The sequence below is a fragment of the Symphalangus syndactylus genome, chromosome 22, assembly GCF_028878055.3.
Source record: "Symphalangus syndactylus isolate Jambi chromosome 22, NHGRI_mSymSyn1-v2.1_pri, whole genome shotgun sequence".
Lineage (NCBI taxonomy): Eukaryota > Metazoa > Chordata > Mammalia > Primates > Hylobatidae > Symphalangus > Symphalangus syndactylus.
The window spans coordinates 27,843,437-27,860,517 of record NC_072444.2 but is presented as its reverse complement, the minus strand read 5'-3'; the positions used below and the strand labels follow the sequence as shown (position 1 = coordinate 27,860,517).

The 17,081-nt window shown below is 48.1% G+C and overlaps 1 protein-coding gene across 4 annotated transcripts in view; it reads right to left on the bottom strand.

Annotated features, from left to right (window-relative positions):
- Positions 1-17,081, bottom strand: part of SLC2A5 (solute carrier family 2 member 5) — a 56,840-nt gene that overhangs the window by 1,137 nt on the left and 38,622 nt on the right. For all 4 annotated transcript variants that reach the window (XM_055262485.2, XM_055262483.1, XM_055262486.2 and 1 more), the window contains 7 exons: positions 9,498-9,622; positions 3,821-3,973; positions 1,974-2,099; positions 1,710-1,897; positions 1,462-1,572; positions 747-848; positions 349-424 (listed from right to left, as the gene is read on the bottom strand). In XM_055262485.2, the coding sequence (XP_055118460.1) occupies positions 349-424; positions 747-848; positions 1,462-1,572; positions 1,710-1,897; positions 1,974-2,099; positions 3,821-3,973; positions 9,498-9,622 (881 nt within the window). The remainder of the gene's footprint in view (positions 1-348; positions 425-746; positions 849-1,461; positions 1,573-1,709; positions 1,898-1,973; positions 2,100-3,820; positions 3,974-9,497; positions 9,623-17,081) is intronic.

The window sequence follows — 17,081 nt, the reverse complement described above, 5'->3', positions numbered from 1 at the left end:
TGGTCATGCAGGCCTATCATGTAGCTGGCCCCAGGACAGCAGCATCTCCAGGACTCTTGGGCATGTGGGGCAGCACATAGGAAGCAAATGGCAGTGTACAGGGATAGCGGGCCAGCAACCACCCGTTAGGCCCACTCTGCTGCCTGCACAGTCTGTGTGTTCCTACCCACACCACTATTTTACCATTTCACTCTCATTATGTGCCACCCACCCCCTTGCGGTGGACAGGGGAAGAGATGCCATTTCCAGGCTGCATTGGCCATCCCTGGTATCTCTAAGGAGCTCCAGCCAGGAGCTTCTGGGATCAGAGGGGGTTGTGACACCCTGAGGCCAGCTTTGGATACGTACTGGGCCCGAGGGCATGTCCTATGACGTAGGAGATGACACAGACGATGCTGAGGTATGGCATCCAGGACACCGTGTCCTGTGGAGAGAAAGCAGTTGGTTCACCTGGAGCAGACAAGCTAGGACAGGACCCCACGGGGCGGCCAACCTGCCCTGGTGGGTGGAGGATGGCACCTGGCTCCTCCCCCAGCAATGCCACCTCGATGAGCCACTGGGAAATCAGCTGAACGTGGGCTATGAGCTGGCAGGACACACGGTCCCCAGATGTCTGGCCGGTTGTATTTGCTAAAATAGCTCATTGTGACCTCTTTTCCTTTTAAGGCAGGTGGAGGCGCAGGGTGGGAGGGGCACTGGTCTTCCTGGTGAAACTCTGGGCTCCTGGGACCCTGGCCTGTCCTCACCTGTAGTGCCAGAGCCGCAGTGAGCACGCAGCAGGCTGTGAGGCAGATGGCGAAGCCCAGCAGCAGCAGCAGCCTCCGACCCAGGAGCTCCACCACGAACACCTACAGGAGGGTGGCAGGGCTCAGGCGGGAAAGGCCCAGCTTCACCTCCCTCCAGCCCCCTCCAACGGGGCAGCTGTGAGGACAGCTGGGCGGACCAGGTGTGCATGCACACTCACATTCACATGTGCAAGACATGCCCTTGGGCAGCCAGAGGGAAGTCGGCTGTGGCTGTGATGCGGGACCCCAGCTGCCCACCCTTGAGACTCAGCTCTAGGGCCTCCTAATCCCACAACCCTGAGCCTCAGGATTCCTGCCTTCGGGAGGCCAGATGTCTGCATGCAGGGGAGACGCTGCCCCCACGGAGCCTGCTCCCATCCCGAGGTGGCCAAGCCTCACTCCAGGTACCCCGGGCTGGGAGCAACCCAGCAGTGGGCGCTGCCTGATCCAGGCACCCCTACATCCCCGTTAGGTGGTGGCCCCAGGCCCGGTGCGGCTCGGCAGCCCCAGGTGTGAGGGGCCAGTGCGGGGCCACCTCCCACACAGAGCTTCTGTAGTAGGGGCTGGTCCTCCACGTTTTGGGGCCACGGGCTGCCCTTTTGGCGGCGCCGAGGTTGGGGCGTGGGGGCCCGAGGGGCCTTGGGTGGAGGCTGCGGGCGGCTCCCAGGACACTCACGGCGCAGAAGGTCATGACCACGTTCACGGCCCCGGTGCCGGCCGTCACGTACTGCACGTGCTCCTCCGGCACGCCGGCGCTCAGGTAGATCTGGTCCGCGTAGTAGTAGATCTGCAAGGCAAGCATGGGGCTGGGCGGCTGCCCGGAGGAGGCGGCCTCGGCGCCAGGACCCACGCCCGGCGCCCCAGGACCTGCACCCCGAGCCCCCCGAGCCCTCCCCGGCTCCCGAGCTGCAGCCCGGCCCATACAGCGTTGACGCCCGACAGCTGCTGGCCGCCCATAAGGACGATGATGGACAGCAGCTGCCAGCGCAGCGAGCGCATCCGGAACAGCTTCAGCACCGAGATGAAGCCCGCGGCCTTCTCTGCCTCGTCCTCCTGCCGGATCTCGGCCACCTCCCTGTCCACAGAGTCCCAGCCGCGCAGCGTCTGTAGGGCTGGGGAGAAGCGGCACCGTCGGACCAGGGCTGGGGGGCAGAACCTGGAGGCCGCCCCCGCCCGAGTCCTCCTTACCTTTCTTGGCGGCCGCTTCGTCTTTCTTCTGAATCAGCAGGTACCTGGGGCTCTCGGGGAAGAAGGGCAGCAGAACGAGCTGCAGCGCCGCGGGGACCCCGGTCAGCCCCAGCAGGATCGGCCAGCCTGGGAGGAAGGCAGCGAGCTGACACCAGCGGCCTCCCCACCACCCCGAAGGCGCCCTCTGCAGAGCCGGCCCCAGCCCCGTCATCCTGAGTGGGGTGCAGGCTCCAGGAGGGCACAGCTTTCCCAGCCCTAAGAACAGCAACTCCCGACGGTGGACACTCCGGAAACACCTGCAGCAGGGCTCAGCAGCGACGCACCCCTGCGCCCATCAGACGGACCACATTGACGAGGCCAGCAATACCAAGTGCTGGCGAGAACGTCCCCGTGTCCTTCAGAGGACAGTCTCGCAGGGGCTGGAGGAGCTGGGCACACCCGGCCTGACCCAGCTGCCCGCTCCCAGCTCTATGCCCAGAGAAGCCAGGCCACCAGGATGCCTGAACTGGAATGGTCACGGCAGCTCTGATTATAGCAAGGACACTGGAAGCAGTGGGAATGTCCTTAACATTCCACGTAGAGGGGACACATGGGCTGGCCGCACTGGTACTGCAGTGAACACGGAGCAAGCCTTGGCATGGATGCATCTCACAGACGATGTGTTGAGCGTTGTAAGGGCCACACGCTGTGAGGCCCTTACAGAAAATTCAGAAATGGTAATATTAACCCTGCCACTGCCAAAGGCAAAACTAGAGGCAAAGCGAAAAAATGAAGCGCAGAGCTTCACAAATGCCTAGAGGGCTGTGTGTGGTTCTGAGTCCTGCTATGGAGCTCCCTGAGACAGGAACCTGGCTTATTCACTTCCGGTCCCAGCTCCTAATGAGAACGTGGCGCCTTGGCGTAAGTGTCCCCAACACATGCAGGAGTGAAGGAGAGGCAGGAGCATGTGGTACTTAAACAGGGACCTAGGTCTGTGCCGCGGGGTCTGCATCCTCATGAGACCTTGGACCAGTTTTCCAATCTCTCTGTACCTGTGATACACCTGTAAAATGGGTATGATACTGGTACAGGCTTCATAGGGCTGTTCTGAGGAATACAAGAGTTACTAAAAAAGACTTGGCACTTGGCCCACAATAAGCACGTTCTATAGAGAGTGTCTAAGCAGCATAGAGCTTGATGATCCACTTGACTGACTTGCAGGCGGTGTGTGGAACCCTAGCGGGAACTGGCTTACGTTTTGGCTGACAAGATGACTGATGATAGTTTAAAGGGAAAGTCATGCAAAAACAACCCTGGTTATAGATGTCTGTGCACCTGCCACATGCCAGGCCCCAGGCTGTCTTGGGGAAGGTGGAGGCAGGGTCTGGGATGTCCTCACCACCTCCCGCATGGGGCCAGGCCACCCTGACTCCTGGTACTTCTCTTTCTGGTCTGCAAAATGGGATAATCACCGAGCCCCAGGCAGCAGCGTTGCTGGGAGGGTCCTATGAACTGATGCTGGGTACGCCCCAAGCACAGAGCCTGGCACACTGGTGGCTGTCATTGCTATGCCACGGGCCTCCATATGGACAGCTGCTGAGCAGGCAGAGAAGCCAATCACTCAAAGCCACCTCATCCATCTCCTAAGAGGGACTAGATAGTAAACACTGGCCAGTCCATTATCGCGCCTTTGTCCAGGGCCTGCTGTGTTGGCGCAGGACAGGATGGGCCCCCCAAGGATATCCAGCCTGTTAGAAGAGACCAGTCTGCAGAAAGTCCTGTCCTGTGGCGGTGGCTTTGGAACACAAGGAGGGGGCCAAGGGTAGTGGTGAAGGGGTGGGGGTGGTCCCGAGATGTCCTGAACTCACCATCTACGTTTGCAAGGAGATTCCGAAGACCAAAGATCTGGGCCACAAGGATGCCAACAGTGATGAAGAGCTGGGGCACCACCCCGAGAGCCCCTCGCAGGTTTTTAGGGGCCAGCTCCCCTAAGTACATGGGGACCACGTTGGAAGATACACCTGGGAGGAGGTGAAATAGAAACACCATCAGAAAAAATTAGTCTGGCAGGGACAAGCTGTCTTCAAGTATACTATTCTTAGCAATAACATTATTTGGGCCAGAACTCTCTCAAAACTGCAAAGGAGAAAGCAAACACCTCTTTTAATTCTCAGCCCTTTATACTTTAAGGAAAGAGAAACAGATCAAAGGAGCTCATGCACAGGGGCCCTTGCTTTGGCCCGTATCATCTGGGGACACTGGCCAACTGGATCTACAGCCTTCCCCACTCCCTGGCCTGAGTCTAGACCCACTCATGTTTCTGCTTTTTGAGGAGGGTCTGTTTAATAAAAGGCAAGGCAGCTGGGTGTGATGGCTCATGCCTGTAATTTCAGCACTTGGGGAGGCTAAGTGGGGAGGATAGATTACTTGGGGCCAGGAGTTTGAGACCAGCCTGGGCAACATAGTGGAACCCTGTTTCCACTAAAAATATAGATATATGTGTGTGTGTGTGTGTGTGTGTGTGTGCGCGCGCGCGCGATATATATGGCCTGTGTGTGTATTTGCATATGGCGTGTATGCGTATGTGCGTATGGCCTCTGTGTGTGTGTATATGGATATGGCCTGGTGTGTATGTGTGTGTGTGTGTGTGTGTGTGTGTATAGGGCATGTGTATGTGTATGTATATATATGGCATGTGTGTATGTGTGTATGGCCCAGGACCCCTAGCCCCCAACTTTACCTTGTAGGAACAGTAAATAAACCAATGCAGAGATAGTTTCATACACCTTTAAGAATAAGTTATATGTCTCTATAAGCATTAAAAATGTCAATACATATTATGGAATGTCTGCATTTCTGGGATTTCTGTAATGCCTGGACTACTTCTGAATCCCCAGTATTTAAACTTGTAAATTTTCCCATCATACTGGAATCTGGTGGAGGTTAAACTTACTCTCTTTTATAGAATGACGTGTTGCCTGATGTCAATTAAAAAACATACGCAGAATTTAATTTTACAGCTTCCAAAGTATTTTCACATATATTGTCCTATTTAATTCTCCTAAAAGCACATCCAGAGGCTGGGGATGGAGAGGAATTTTCACGAGCCCAACTATCAGGTACCAAATCCTGAGTCAAATGGAGGCTCAGGGACGTGGGTCTCTGAAGGGAGGCTCTCAGGAACAGAGTTTGGAGTGAGCAGAGGTTGGAGCTGCTGTTGATGGTGGGGTATTTGATAGCACTGAGATGGGAAGGTACCTGAGGCCATGTTTTCCTGCTTGGCAATTCTATCGGCAGATGTCTCTGCTTAGTATTTCAGAAGAGACATCACAGTTCATTAATATTGATTCTTCCTCATTTTCAGAGCAAAGAGGGGCAGTCTTTAAAGCAGCTCTTAGCATGTCTAGGTGGGAAGAGGGAGCGACACCTCACAGGCCCAGGGCAAAGGGCTGCAGAGGAAGGGAAGGCCTCCTGGGAGCTGAAGTGGGAGGCTGTGTCCTCACCACTTAACAAGAGCCACTTAGCGGCAAGAGCATCTTGGTGAAGGACATTAATAAAGGGTCAAACCTCAGGAGGTTTGTGAAGAGATGGGGTTACCTGTATGTTGGTGGAAAGCAATCTCTATTTTTGTCTTTAAAATGACTCCACTAGGACCTCCCAACTAGCCAGTTCTGATACTAGAGTCACAGCAAAGTGGCTTTGTTTTTTTTGAGATGGAGTTTCGCTCTTGTCGCCCAGGCTGGAGTGCAGTGGTGCAATCTCAGCTCACTGCAAACTCTGCCTCCTGGGTTCAAGTGATTCTCCTGCCTCAGCCTCCTGAATAGCTGGGAATACAAGCGCCTGCCACCATGCCTGGCTAATTTTTGTATTTTTAGTAGAGACGGGGTTTCACCATGTTGGCCAGGCTGGTCCTGAACTCCCGACCTCAGGTGATCCACCCGCCTCAGCCTGGCTTTTGAAGTTTAAATTCCTCCTCCTGGGCACTGTAGCTCATGCCTGTAATCCCAGCATTTTGGGAGGCCGAGGCAGGTGGATCACTTGAGGCCGGGAGTTCAAGACCAGCCTAGCCAACATGGCGAAACCCCATCTCTACGAAAAATACAAAAAAATTAGCTGGGCACGGTGGCACATGCCTGTAGTGCTAGCTACTCAGGAGGCTGAGGCACAAGAATTGCTTGAACTTAGCAGGTGGAGCTTGCAGTGAGCCGAGATCGCACCACTGCACTCCAGCCTGGGCAACTAAGCAAGAGTCCATCTCAAACAAACAAACAAACAAAAAGTTTAAATTCCTCTGAGCCAATGAATACCTTCAGTCTTCCTGCCAAGAAGTTGATTAATAACAAATCAGTGAACTGTGAGCATGTTCCAGTCAAAGTCATACTCGTCTTGGCACCCCCCTCGTCAAGGTAGTTGTTTACTTCATTTTAGAGTGAGCAACGTGGTTCTTGTTCATATGGGTGGTTTTATTTTTGTGTTGGTTTGTTTGTTTTGTTTTTGAGACAGAGCCTGTCTCTGTTGCCCAGGCTGGAGTACAGTGGCGCGATCTCGGCTCACTGCAACCTTCCCATCCTGGGTTCAAGCGATTCTCGTGCCTCAGCCTCCCTGGTAGCTGGGATTACAGGCCTACTCCACCATGCCCAGCTAATTTTTTTATTTTTAGTAGAGACTGAGTTTCACCATGTTGGCCAGGCTGGTCTCGCACTCCTGACCTCAAGTGATCCAACTGCCTCAGCCTCCTAAAGTGCTGGTGTTACAGGCATGAGCCACCACACCCGGCCATATGGGTGGTTTTAAAATGAGTGTCTAAGCAGCACATAGCTTGATGATCCACTTTGCTGACTTGCTGGAGGTATGTGACAAACTGATGGCAAATGGATTATGCCCCCAATGGACAGTGTTCTCAAACCGTGATCTGAGGACCCGGGGATCCCGAGACCTCTTAAGGGTATCTGCGAGATCAAAACTATTTTCATAATAATCCTGAGATGATATTTGCTCTTCATTCTCTTTCTCTCATGAGCATATGGGAGTTTTCCAGAGACTTCCTGCCAGGCCACATCACAACTGACCTGACCCAGAAGTACATCGGAGAATTCAGCTGTCTTCTATTAAGCCAGACATTAAAGAGATTTGCAAAAATGTCAAACAAGGCCACTCTTCATGTAATAGGCTTATTTTAAAAAATGAATTAATATGTCTCTCGGTTGCCATTTCTAATACAGTAAATATTGATCAATGTAACCCACATGAGCAAAAGCTCTTTGGAGCCCTCAATAATTTCAAGTGTGCAAAGGGGTCTGAGACCAAAAACTTTGAGAACTGCTGACTTCGGAGTAAAGGCTGGGATTTTTAACTGATTTGTTATCTATTGGAGCATAATATTTCTCTGCTGGAAACAATTCTGTATTGTTAATGGTCAATAGAAAAGTGATTGGACCTGCTCACTGCTGGCAACTTTTAGGAATCATCTATTTTTCAAAATGTTGAGCCCACTGCAGAGAAAACCCATAGGTCAGGGCAAGATGGCAGAGACCAGCCGGGCATGGTGGCTCACGCCTGTAATCCCAGCACTTTGGGAGGCTGAGGTCAGGAGTTTGAGACTAGTTTGGCCAACATAGTGAAACCCCGTCTCTACCAAAAATACAAAAATGAGTGGGGTGTGGTGGCGGGCACCTGTAATCCCAGCTACTCGGGAGGCTGAGGTAGAAGAATCAGTTGAACCCGGGAGGCAGAGGTTGCGGTAAGCCAAGATCATGCCACTGCACTCCAGCCTGGGCGACAAGAGGGAAACTCCATCTCAAAAAAAAAAAAAAAAAAAAGATGGCAGAAACCCAGCCAGGTGCTCTCAGGGAAAGCTGAGCACTAAGTGAAGTTTGCCATGGGGCTCACCATCCTCCCTTTGGCATGACTTAGTCTCTGTTTGGGAAATGTCTTCTCATCTTTTTTTCATGTCTCTGTTACTGCCAATTAATCCCAGCTGAGGGGTTTGCGGACAGCCAGCCAAATTATCCATTTGTCCCTATCCCTGCGTTTGGAAGGAACAAATGAGAGTTCCTTGGCAATGTCGGGACAGTGACTGGAGGGAGGCAGTGAGGCACCTGGGAGGGGCTCCCTCAAGGGGCCCACTCTGCACCTGTAGGACCCTGAAAGCTTCCACCCTAGATGCCTCTCCCCGCCTGGCCCTGAGAAATACTGCCTACTAAGGATGCCAACTCAGGGAAAGCCACCGGCATGGCTGTACTCTCATCTCTCTTCAGTGTGAAGCAATTATGGGAGAGTTTTCTAAAATCACCACTGTACAGCCTGGCAGGCTAGGCCTGGAAGCAACAGAGTGGGATTAGGAAAAACCACCTCCCAGGTTGTTAGATGAGAGGACTCAGCGAGTCAGCACCCACTCAGCAGGTGGGCATTTCAGGAAAAGAACTCAGGACGCCCTTGGCAAACTTTAAATTGCCCTATAAAACTTAAAATGTGGCACTGTTAGCACCTTTCTGGTAGTGGAATTCATACATTAGATTGTTTCTCAAGCTTTCTTGACTCTCACCCACAGTAAAAAAGTACAGAAATACATTTTCCACTGCAACCTGGTTCTCATATGTGTGTGTGTGTGTGTGTGTGTGTGTGTGTGTATGTGTATCCAAAACAAAAGGGGGCAATACTTATCTTTACTACACATAACACCGTCTCTTCCATTTTATTTATTGATTTATATATATATTTATTTATCTTTGAGACAGGGGGATATGGTTTGGCTCTGTGTCCTCACCCAAATCTCATCTCGAATTGTAATCCCCATGTGTCAAGGGAGGACCTGATGGGAGGTTATTGGATCATGAGGGCGAGTTCTCCCATGCTGTTCTTGTGATACCGAGTTCTCATGAGATCGGATGGTTTTATAAGGCAGTTTCCCTTCTCTCTCTCTCTCTCTCTCTCACCTGCTGCCATGTAAGACAGGTCTGCTTCCCCTTCCATCATGATTGTAAGTTTCCTGAGTCCTCCCCAGCCTTGGGGAACTGTAAGTCGATTAGACTTCTTTTCTTTATAAATTACCCAGTCTCGGGGAGTATTCTTTACAGCAGTGTGAAAACAGACTAATACACAGGGTCTCACTGTGTTGCCCAGGCTGGTTTCAAATGATCCTCCTACCTCGGCTTCCAGAGTAGCTGGATTGCAGGTGTGAGCCACTGCACCCAGCTATTCTATTTTTTTAAAAAAATGCTGCTCACTAAACAGACATCACCACCCACTACCTGGTTGTGACCTGCAGTTTAGAAAATATTGAGATAAAGGATTGGATTGGAAGGACACTTCCCAGGTTAAGATTCTGCATTTCAGTCTTTCAGAGATGTTTCTTTGTAGGAAACATCACAGTAAAGCTCTGCACCTGAGAACCAGCTAGGGCTCAAGCATCTATTTCACAGTAGAGGCATAGGAACAGCTTTCTATACGCTTCAGAGATCACAGATTGGTTCTAGTCCCTGGGAACCTGTTGTCCTCCTCCTTGATAACCCTCACAGAATGGCAATACAGCATAGCATTGTTTACCTGCACATATTCCCACCAAAAGTCTGGAAATAATGATAAGCTCAAATGACTTGGCGACTTTGCTGCATCCCATTAAGATCGCAGGCACGATAGAAAATATGTTGTTGAACAGCAAGGCCCCTTTTCTGCAGAGGACAAAATATCAGTTAGTTTTGCTGAAGAATTCACTCATTCATTCAAGAAATGTTTCTGGAGTGTCTCCTCTGCATAGGCCCCAGTAGTTACAGCAGTGGCTTTACTGCTGTGCATTTAGCTCTCTGGGACCTGAGACTGATACAGGTCAAGTGCATGGCCTGGTGTGGGATTACTCTCAGTGTGGGGAGCCAATGGAAATGACCACAGTCCAGAGGGCGTCAGTGGTGAAAATGGAGAGAAAGGGCTCTGTATTAAGATATAGTAAAGGGTTTTTGAAATCATTAGCTAATTTATAATTTTGGTGTAATCTTGAAAGCCAACTCCAAAATTGTCCTGGGTAAGGACATTAGAGGAAAATAAAAGTATAGGTCCATCTTACTTATGTCAACATGGATGCCACAATCCTAAATGAAATCTTAGTAGATTAAATTCAACAGCATATGCAAAAATATTTCAATGTATTTCACCATATTAAAGATTTTATTGGGGCCAGGCATGGGGGCTCATGCCTGTAATCCCAGCACTTTGGGAGGCCAAGGTGGGCAGATCACTTGAGGTCAAGAGTTCAAGATCAGCCTGGCCAACATGGTAAAACCCTGTCTTTACTAAAAATACAAAAACTAGCTGGCCGTGGTGGCAGGTGCCCGTAATCCCAGCTACTCAGGAGGCTGAGGCACGAGAATTTCTTGAACCCAGGAAGTGGAGATTGCAGTGAGCTGAGATCGTGCCACTGCACTTCAGCCTGGGTGACAGAGCGAGACTCTATCTCAAAAAATAAATAAATAAATAAATAAACAAACATTATATTGGGGGAAAACATCGGATTATCTCAATAGAAGCAGCAAAAGAAGTCAATAAAATTTAACACCATTATGATTTTTAAATTTTTATTTGTTTATTTAAAAGTTGGCCTTTCTTTCTTCCTTTCTTTTTTTTGAGACAGAGTCTTGCTCCGTCACCCAGGCTGGAGTGCAGTGATGGCAGCTCACTGTAACCTCAGTCTGCCAGGTCGAAGTGATTCTTGTGCCTCAGCCTTCCAAGTAGCTAGGATTACAGGCACATGCCCCCACGCCCAGCTAAGCGTTTGTATTTGTAATAGAGATGGAGTTTCTCCATGTTGGCCAGGCTGGTCTCGAACTCCTGGCCTCAAGTGATCTGCCCACCTCAGTCTCCCAAAGTGCTGAGATTACAGGCATGAGCCACTGTGCCCAGCCATTTTTTTTTTAAACCAGCCTTAACAAACTATAAATAGAGGAACTTCTTTAAGCTGATAAAGGAAATCTACCTAAAACCTGTATCAAACATCACACTTAATAAAACTTGGAAAGCCTTCCCATTTAAGTCAGGAACAAGCCTACCCTGGAGATCCTGACAGAAGCAAAGCAAACTCCTCTGGAGGCGCCTCTCACAGTGGAGCCCTCATGATGAGGACCCTCATGATGGACGAAGCCATTAGCGAGTGGAGCTCCAGCATTCCTAAACACTGAGAAACTTGCCACACGTAAGAGCCGCTTATACTAACAGCACACCTTCAGACAACTGAATCAGACTGTGACTGTAAGATGTTTAAAATGATTAGTGTCATAAAATAAGGAATCCAAATGGTACTGTATTGGAGAACCAACATTACCTGAATTCAAGGCTTACCATAAAGCTACAGTAATCAAGACAGTGTGGTACTAGTAAACGAATAGACAAACAGGCCGGGCATGGTGGCTCACGCCTGTGATCCCAGCACTTTGAGAGGCCAAGGCGGGCGGGATCACATGAAGTCAGGAGCTCAAGGCCAGCCTGGTCAGCATGGTGAAACCTCGTCGTCTCTACTACAGCCGCGCACCTCTAATCCCAGCTACTCGGGAGGCTGAGGCATGAGAATCGCTTGAACCTGGGAGGTGGAGGTTGCAGTGAGCCAAGATGGCCCCACTGCACCAGCCTGGGTGACACAGTGAGACTCTGTCTAAAGAAAAAAAAAAAAAAAGAATAGACAAATAGATCAATGGAACAGAACAGAGAGTCCAGAAATAGACCCACGTTAAGTCTATTCAACTGATCCTTGACAAAGGAGCAAAGGGAACACAACGGAGAAAAGGCAGTCTTTTCAAAAAAATGGTGCTGGGCTGGGTGCAGTGCTCATGCCTGTAATCTCAGCACTTTTGAACACTGAGGTAGGAAGATCACTTGTGTACAAAAGTTCCAGACCAGCCTGGGCAACATAGTGAGATGCCATCTCTAGAAAAAAATAATAAATTGGCCAGGCACAGTGGCTCATGCCTGTAATCCTAGAACTTTGGGAGGCCAAGGCGGGTGGATCACCTGAGGCCAGGAGTTCAAGACCAGCCTGGCCAACACAACGAAACCCCACCTCTACTAAAAATACAAAAAAAAAAAAATTAGCCGGGTATGGTGGCACACACCTCTAATTCCAGTTACTCAGAAGACTGAGGCTAGAGAATTGCTTGAGCTCAGGAGGCAGAGTTTGCAGTGAGCTGAGATTATGCCACTTGCACTCCAGCCTGGGTGACATAGCAAGACTCTGTCTCAAAAAAAAAAAAAAAAGAAAAAAATCAAAAATTAGCTGGGCACTACTGGTGGTGCACTCCTGTGGTCCCAGCTACTGGAGAGGCTGAGGGGGGAGTATTGCCTGAGCTAGGAAGTTTGAGGCTGCAGCAAGCTATGATTGTGTCACTGCACTCGGCCTGGGTGACAGAGTGACACCCTGTCTCAAAAACAAAAAACAAAAAGAAAATGGTGCTGGAACAACTGGACATCTATATGCAAGAAAATGAACCTAGACACAAACCTTAGAATTTTCCCAAATATTAATTCACAGTGGTCACAGACCTAAACATAAAATGCAAAACTATAAAACTCCTAGAAGATAGCATAGGAAAAAAAAAATCTAGACAGTCTTGGGTTTGGTGATGACTTTTCAGATACAACACCAAAGGCAAAATCCATGAAAGAAAGAATTGATCCTTAAAATGAAAGACAGAAGGTTAGAAAACATAAAATCTTTAGCCAATAAAGACAAAAAGGGAAGTTGGGTAATAGTCTTAATACCTGACAAAATATGATTTGAGATAAAAATGTCATAAAACACAGAGGTGTTATATGCATTACATAAAAGTAAAAGAAATAATAGCAAAGAAGATATAACTATCATAAACAGAGATGATTCCAACACACCCTCAAAATACATACAGCATCAAAAAAAAAAAAAGAAAGAAAGAAAATCCTACATACTATGTGATTCCAACTATATGACATTCTGGGAAAGGCAAACTATGGAGATAGTAGAAGGATCGGTGGTTGCCAGGAGTTAGAGAGGAGATGACCAGGCAGAGCATAGAGGAGTCTTAGGGCAGTGAAACTACTCTATATGATACTATAATGGTGGATACAAGTCATTACGCATTTGTCAAAACCCATAGAATGCACAACATCAAGAGTAAACCCTAATGTACACTATGAACCTTGGGTGATGATATATGTCAATGCAGGTCTCATCATTTGTAACAAATACACAGCTCTGGTGAGAGACGTTGACAAAGGGGGAGACTATGCATGTATTGGAGGAGAGGGTATATGGGAAGTCTCTGTAGCCTCTTCTCAATTATGTGAGCTTAAAACTGCTCTTTAAAAATAAAGTCTACTAATGGCAGACAAGGTGGCTCATGCCAGTAATCTCAGCACTTTCAGAGGCCAAGGTGGGAGGATGGCTTGAGGCCAGGAGTTCAAGACCAGACTGAGCAACACAGCAAGACCCCATCCCTGTAGTCTCAGCTACTAGAGAGGAGGAGGATCACTTGAGCACAGGAGGTGGAGTCTGCAGTGAGCCATAATCACGCCACTGCACTCCAGCCTGGGCGACAGAGTAGGACCCTATTTCAAAAAAAAAAAAAAAAAAAAAAAAATATATATATATATATATATATATATATGTATATATATGCTTTTAAAATATTTTTAAAAATATATTTTTTGAGATAGGGTCTTACTCTATTATTATATATATTTATATATTAAAATATATATTTTATATATATATTTTTTAAATAGGCAGGGCACAGTGGCTTATGCCTGTAATTTCAGCACTTTGGGAGGCCAAGGCAGGCAGATCACTTGAGGTCAGGAGTTCAAGACCAGCCTGGCCAACATGGTGAAACCTCATGTCTACTAAAAATACTAAAATTGGCTGGACTTGGTGGCAGGTGCCTGTAATCCCAGCTATTTGGGAGGCTGAGGCAGTAGAATCACTTGAACCCAGTAGGCAGATGTTGCAGTGAGCCAAGATTGCGCCATTGCACTCCAGCCTGGGTGACACAGCAAGACTCTGTCTCAAAAAAATAAATAAATAAAAAATAAAATAAAATTTAAAAAGTACTATAGGAAAGAACAAAAAACTATAAAACAAAGTTATCTAAAACAATGATAGAAAGTAGATTTTAAAAACAAATAAACAGAACTTATTGAAATGAAAAATAAAATAATTAAAAACATAGCAGGTTTATTACATCCGAAGAGAGAATTAATGAATAGAAAGGTAGACCTGCAGAAATTACCTAGAAAGCACCCGAGAGAGATAAGAAGATGGGAAATATGAGAGATTCAAAGACACAGAGGAACTTCATGGAGTTCTAGAAGCAAAGAATATAGAAAATCGGGGAAGGGCAATATTTGTAGAGATATTGGTTGAAAACTTCTCAGAACTGATGACAAAGACATGAAACTTCAGACAAGGAACCACAGTGACTCCCAGGATAAAGAAAACTAAATCCTTGGTCCTTTACGATGAAACTTTATTGGAGGACATGTAAGAAGACCTGAAGACGATGGAAAGCTCTAGTTTGCTCATGAGTGGGAAAGGTCAACATTGTAGAGATGTCTGTTTTCCTCAAGTTAATTTATAAATTCAGAGCAACGCCAATCAGAATCTTTCTTTAGGGATTTCGAGAAGCTGACTTAAAATTTTAAATGGAAGAGTAAAGGAACATGAATAACTAAGATAAATTTGAAAGCAACTGACTTTCCACTTGGAAAAATAAAACAAAATTAGTTCTCTCTCATCACTTAATATATACAAAATAAAACACCATATCTATCTGGAAGAACAAAATTGTGAAATAAATTTTAAAAATATAGAAGAGGCTAGGCGTAGTGGTTCGTGCCTATAATCCCAGCACTTTGGGAGGCCAAGGTGGGAGGATTGCTTGAGCCCAGAAGTTTGAGACCAGCCAGAGCAATATAGTGAGACCCTGTCTCTACAAAAACTAAAAAATGAGCTGAGCATCATGGCACACACCTGTAGTTCCAGCTATTTAGCAGGCTGAGGCAGAAGGATCCCTTAAGCCCAGGAGTTCAAGGCTGCAATGAGCTGTGATCATGCCACTGCACTCCCACCTGGGTGACAGAGTGAGACCCTGTCTCACACATACATATTTATGGTTTTTGCTTTGTAAGTGTCCCCAGTTGAGAAGCAAAATCTATAAATTTGACCACTTGAAGACTTTAAAATTTTGCATAAAAAAGGTACTATATGTATGATTAAAAAAATAAAGCAACAGATTAAGAAGATATTTTCCCTAAGTAACAAAAGTAGAGTATACACATTACTTGCTCATGCTTAGAAGTGAAATATGCTGGGTTGGAGTCCCGGCCACCTCCCAGCTGTGTGATCTCGGGTAAGTTACAGTATCTCTCTGTGCACCATTTCCCCATCTTTAAAATGGAGTGGGGATTAGCCAGGCACGGTGGCTCACACCTGTAATCTCAGCACTTTGGGAGGCCAAGGCGGGTGGATCACGAGGTCAGGAGTTTGAGACCAGCCTGGCCAACATGGTGAAACTCCGTCTCTAATAAAGATACAAAAAATTAGCTGGGTGTGGTGGCACGCACCTGTAATCCCAGCTACTTGGGAGGCTGAGGCAGGAGAATTGCTTGAACCCAGGAGGCAGAGGTTGCAGTGTGCTGAGATCGCACCATTGCACTCCAGCCTGGGTGACAGGGCGAGACTCCACCTCAAAAATAAATAAAAATAAAGTGAGTATTGTAATAGTACCTCTAAACACAGGATAGTGCCTGGCACATAGGAACTCATTAATAAAAGTTAGTTGCTATTTAAATAACACTGGCCACACGCGGTGGTTCACCTCTGTCATCTCAGCACTTTGGGAAGCTGGGGTGGGTGGATCACTTGAGGCCAGGAGTTTGAGACCAGCCTGGCCAATATGGTGAAATCCTGTCTCTATTAAAAATACAAAAATTAGCTGCGCATGGTGGCAGACACCTGTAATCCCAGCTACTTGGGAAGGTGAGGCAGGAGAATGGCTTGAATCCAGGAGGTGGAGGTTGCAGTGAGCCAAGATCACACCACTGCACCCCAGCCTGGGTGTCAGGGCAAGACTCTACCTCAAAAAATAAAGAAATAAATAACACCCACAAATACTTAAGAAAACGGCAAATAGCCAAATAGTGTTTATCAGACTCTTAAGTAGACGGCTCAATTAGCAACCTTCGGCTCCATCTGTGGGCCAAACGGTGTGCTCTTAACTCAAGAAGTGTCCCGCAGGTCTGATTCTGACTGGAGGGATGTTCTGCTCCATGAGGGCCCACATGGAAAACTGTGGGTTCAACACTAACCTCTCAAGAGGATGTTAGATCCCAAAGCTGCGGCGGTGTTTTTTGTTTGTTTGTTTTTTGAGACGGAGTTTCGCTCTTGTTGCCCAGGCTGGAGTGCGATGGCGTGATCTTAGCTCACTGCAACCTCCGCTTCCCAGGCTCAAGCAATTCTCTGACCTCAGCCTCCCGAGTAGGGGGGTTACAGGCGCCCACCACCATGCCCGGCTAATTTTTGTATTTTTAGTAGAGACGGAGTTTCACCATGTTGGCCTGGCTGGTCTCCAACTCCTGACCTCAGGTGATCCGCCCGCCTCGGCCACCCAAAGTGTTGGGATTACAGATGTGAGCCACCGCGCCCGGCTGTGTGTTTTTATTCTCAGATTCTTTTCTTGAAACACTGGAGGAGGAGTCAGAGTCTGGGTTACTCTGGGCTCACTAGATCTGTGACCTCACTCAGCCCCATGTGCTCCTCATCCCTGGAGGGATTGGACGAGGGGACCTCTAAAATTCTGTTTCTAACTAGGTCTTCCATAATGTCCATGGAATTTACACGGGGGAGTGTGACATCTTAAGGACACTTTTTTGGAATAAAATATGGCATCTAATGTTTCTAGAAATAGGGGCAAAGATACAGCCCTGACCCCTTTGTTCACGAGGCTGATGTCACAAGAGAGATGTCCTAGATGACACTGTGGGGGCAAAAGGGCAGTATGAGCCGAAGCAAGTCCTGGGTCTCCACAAGCACACACGGCTCCTTCCCGGTCTGCCTGAGAGCCTGTAGATCCCCGGCCACCCCTGCTTCTTAATCCCTGGGACCCTGCCTAGGTCCCC